Genomic DNA, 4,633 nt, shown 5'->3' with positions numbered 1-4,633 from the left:
GCAACCTTGGAGATCACCGCGCGACAGAGCTCATCCGCCGAGACGGGACTGCGCGACCTCTTGCACTGGGAGGAAACATGTCCAGGTAGCCCGCATCGGATGCACATGGGGTCGTTCGTGCAGTCCTGCCGCCGGTGACCATCTTTGAAACACCTGAAACAGAGACCCCAAAGATCCTGCGGGATCTGACGACGCTCCGACGAGGTAGGAGAGCTCCGACCATCCTGCGCGCCAGCACCCTACTGGCGCCGCAGCGCACGACGGCGGCGCCACATGGCCTTGCGGGAAGGCCCTGTCTTGCGCCATCCCGCATCAAGCGCGGGGGCCGCCTGGACCGTAGGACCGACCACCGCAGCGCCCGCCGACGAGGAGCCCGCCGACCCCGGCGAGCCAGATAGGCCGAGACTGGACACCACCGGCCTGTCGCGCGAGAAGGTCGACGAGACCGAGGGAGGGCTGCGCGACCCGGAAGCCATTGACGCCAACTAGTGGAGAGAGGGGGTCAGGGGGGGAGGGAAGGAGGAGAAGGGGCCCGCAAGGGCGCAGGCAAGCGACGAGGACGCCGGGGCCGGAGTGGCCGCCGGTGGGGAGGCGTGGACGCCGGGGCCGGAGTGGCCGCCGGCGGGAGCGGGGAGGGAGCGCTAGGCGGAGGGAGCGCCCTTGCGGGGAGGGAGCGCTCGGCGAGTTATTCTATCTATGGAGAGAGCGACCTTGCCGTTTCCTCGGCCTGGGTAGAACGGTATGACAGCTCCAGCCATGTTCCAAAGGATGATTTCATCTCTAATCTTTTGCACCATCACCGTGGAAGGCAGTGATTCTTGCTGGAAGATGCGTGTGTTCCGCTCGCGCCACACTTTCCAGGCAATAAGATGAATCAATGAGAGTGTGCCTTTTTTCTTCCCTCTAGGTGCCTGCAAGTGACACCTATTCATCCACTCGAGATGGAAGAATAGGACTGTTAGGGCTGCACTTGCCGAGGGCATCTACAACGCCGGTGCTAAGACCAGGCCCTAGGTTCCAATTCCTGGCCGTTTCGTTAAAATCCCGATCCATCCCAGGATTCTGGCTGGCATCAATGCCAAGCCTGTCGTCGGGCGCCTGGTTTCTTTTCTTTTTTTCCCGCGTGGGCCTTTCTAACAAGAGCAATAGATCCTCAACCGATCACGGTATCACGGTAGCGCTCAAATAGGCGCCCGTGCGTTGCCCCAACAGACTCCACCATCGATGCTTCTCCCTTAATTATTATTTTTATGTTCAAAGCGTCCGTCCATTGTAAATGCCCTGAAGATACCTGGATTAAAAACCTGGCGCACTGCACAATAATACAACTCCCGTGCTGCAACATTAGACATGGGATTCCGGACAAGATCAAATGGAACTGAACGGCAAGTGGCAGTACACTGCGGGCTCTGCATATCGGGCTCAATTCCAAGGCATCTGCAAGACGATGTTTTATTTGAGACAAGGTAGATCATCACCTAAAGAAGACCTGACCCGCAACAGATGGGCCGACAGGTTTGTTACTCCCAAGCAAACGGTGGCCAAATTGGCTGGTCCTGGCGGGCTGGCCCGATGGCCTGCGTGCCCGGTCCGTGATGGGCCTGGCAGGAGACATTTATAATCGGGCCCTGGCGGCAAGTGGCTTGTACAACACGGGTGCCGACACAACACGACCCACTTACTATTTTTATATTTTTAAGAATCTTATTATATACTTCCACCGTTCCAGAATATAAGGTGTATTGACTTCCATGCAAGTCAACCATATGAATGTTTGACCAAGATTCTAGAATAAAATAACAACATCTGTGACACCTAATAGATAAATATGAAACTACTTTTCATGACGGATCAAAAGGTATAAACTTTGTATTGTGGATATTGATACATTTTCTAAAAACTCGGTCAAACATGCACTCGTTTGACTTTTGAAAAAACAAATACACCTTTTTTTTAGTACACCTTGTACAAAGGAACGAAGGAGTATTAGCCAACAGTCCAAATAGGCCCAAAATAGCCCCAAATCAGGCGAGCCGGTGTGCTAAACGGGTTGTGCCGTGTCTGGGCCAGGGAGCGCGGCACGAGTGCCGGCCCGGCACGGCCTGTGTATTAGGCGTGCCTGGGTGGGTCGTGCCGGCCCGTTTAGGCCAGGCCGTGCCGGGGTCTCCTCCTAAGCCCTAGCGTCCGATCCATCCTGCCTCCCCGCCGCCGCTCACGCACGCGCCTACAATCTTTCTCGTTTCCTCTGCTCTATCTGCCTCGCCTCGCCTGTCCTCCTCCTGGACGTCCCCGTCCCCATTGGCCGCCACGCTCGCTCCGCCCACTTTTCTCGACGCCGTTCGGCCGCAGCTCTTCAGCCTGTTCCTCTACCGTCCCCAACTCCCCATCGGCCGCACTCGCCGCCCGCGCGTGCTCGGGTAGACGTGCCTGCGTCCTGCGCCGCCGCCGTCGAACGTGCCGTGGCCGGCTGTCCGCACGCGCAGCGTCGCCTCTGTCTCTCGCTCTCCACGCCGACGTCGCACTCGCCGCGCACACTGCGCGGAGTCGTGGTGACCTTCTCTCTCGTTCGTCGGAAGCCATGGGGGAGCCTAGCAAAGAGCTCCTGGACCTCCCGTCGGGGCCCAATCCACCCTCCTTCATCGGTGTGGCTCTCATCCCCGTCCCCGCCTCCCCCAGATTCCTCTGTGGTTGGTGTTCGCCTTCCTCCTTTGCAATGTTTAGGGGTTTTGTTGATTTGCAGAATCGCTGTTCGCGGGCAGAGAGCAGCACAAGAGCAAGCGCAAGGCGGGGCCTCCCACCGACCCACTCCCAAAGAGCCAAGGTATATGTTCTTGTTGCTACTCTGTGCAGCTCCGAAAATAGATGAACCGTTGCGCGAGATTGGTTATGTTTGTTTAGTCCAAGCTCATCAGAGAATCATATCAACATGTATGTGTTCACCCTAGTTCTTCCGAGTCATTAATCAGTGGCACTGTTTGGTTGTTGCTAAGAACGAGCTTGAACCATACGGCTATTTAGGTTCTCTTGACTGGAAAACTGCCTGTTGGGGCTGTTAACATAGTAGCTCATTGTGTGAAACAATTTCTATGTACAATTTTTTGACTGAAATATCATAGGGAAAGCCTCTACATTGTAATTTTCTAAATGAAAAGGTAAATATTTACATGTCCAAGTGGACAGATACAAAAGGAGTTTGTTTGTTGGCTTATGTACTTCTCCCCCTGAATTTTCTGTTTAACTTGGGTGTTGCAATTCTGCCTAGTTCTTGGAAAAGTGAAGGATTTCTTGGGAGAGATGGCAAAGGCCAATGAGAAATTGCAGCTTGATGCGCAGGTAGGCTTCTAATTGATTTTGCGTTAGATCAGTGTCCCTACTGTTACTTAGCTCCATTTTATCTTTGTGCAGAACAAGCGGCCTGAGGAGTATGACATAGAAGCACTCACTGGAAATGAAAAGGAATATATTGAGATGGTAAAGCTAATCTATCCTCAGGGACATGGTGGAGAAAACATTGTTACCGAGCTAACTGATGAGCATAGTTCTGTTTGCAGGATTTGATTCTCGGTGTAGCTGATCTTCATTCAGAGCAGGCTGTGGATGCAGCTGAGGCGACAATGAGCAGCTTCCCACCCTTGGGAAGTTCATTTGCTAGCAGCTCATCTGACTCAGAAGATGATAACGATGAAGATGATGACGATGAGCCTGAAATGCCTAGCAAAGAAAAATGTGGCAATCCAGATAAACCGGAGGCTAATCCAGCCAAAGGGAAGAAGCCCAATAAAAGACAGAAGATTGTTGTTCTCAACTAGGATCCTTGTCATCCTTGACAAACAAGGGCAGGGAGCTTTGCTGCTTCTCAGGAACACCTAAGTTTTGTGCTGTGTGATGCTCAGGTTAACTGGGGCCTGTATCCTTGTGGGCTAAGTGATGTCATGCTCCACTCCAGCAATACAATGTGGGACAGTATCGTCTGTTCTGAAATAGCGTTCCATGTACTATCCTGTTTCCTTCACGAATTGTTCAGGTGCTTAATGCCCTTGAAGAGAACACAGAATAGGGTTCTATGTAGTTTTAGCACCTCCTTTTTTTGAGAAAAGACACCCAAAGGGGTCTTATATACCCCCTTCGTTCCTAAATCTAAGTCTTTTTAGAGGTTTCAAATAGACTACAACATACGGATGTATATACACATTTTAAAGTGTAGATTCACTCATTTTGCTTCGTATGTAGTCATTTGTTGAAATCTTCGAAAAGACTTATATTTGGGAACGGAGGGAGTATAATATTTTGCAAAGAAAACAGTACGAAATGACAACTCTACACAAAACGATCATAAAGATAAATATACAATTGCAAACCTTCATGGCCGTCTTCCTTTGATTGTTTGCCGCTCGTCGGAGGTTACGAAGACCCTTGTCTGCTGGCAATGGGATCTACTAACCGAAGAGGGTTGGAGAAACTGGACCTTGCCAAGCTCTGACCGAAGAGGATTGGAGAAACTGGACGTTACCAAGATCTGAAGAGAGGGCCAGATCAGACGAGAGGCCTGAAAGACATTATTCCAACACGGCAAGTCGCCACAACCCTCGTCGATGTTGCCAAGGAATAAAATCTAAGTAAAACAAGGACATAT

General features: G+C 51.7%; 1 protein-coding gene across 1 annotated transcript; it reads left to right on the top strand.

The window, feature by feature from the left end:
* The first annotated feature begins 2,205 nt into the window (after positions 1-2,205).
* Positions 2,206-4,077, top strand: LOC119276285 (nucleolin-like). Its single transcript, XM_037557318.1, has 5 exons — positions 2,206-2,642; positions 2,741-2,821; positions 3,263-3,333; positions 3,406-3,471; positions 3,552-4,077. The coding sequence occupies exons 1-5, from the start codon at positions 2,579-2,581 to the stop codon at positions 3,807-3,809; spliced, it is 540 nt and encodes a 179-aa protein (XP_037413215.1). The 5' UTR covers positions 2,206-2,578; the 3' UTR covers positions 3,810-4,077.
* Positions 4,078-4,633: the final 556 nt, after the last annotated feature.

The sequence above is a fragment of the Triticum dicoccoides genome, chromosome 3B (assembly GCF_002162155.2).
Source record: "Triticum dicoccoides isolate Atlit2015 ecotype Zavitan chromosome 3B, WEW_v2.0, whole genome shotgun sequence".
Taxonomy (NCBI): Eukaryota; Viridiplantae; Streptophyta; class Magnoliopsida; order Poales; family Poaceae; genus Triticum; species Triticum dicoccoides.
This window is presented reverse-complemented; position numbering and strand designations above follow the sequence as displayed.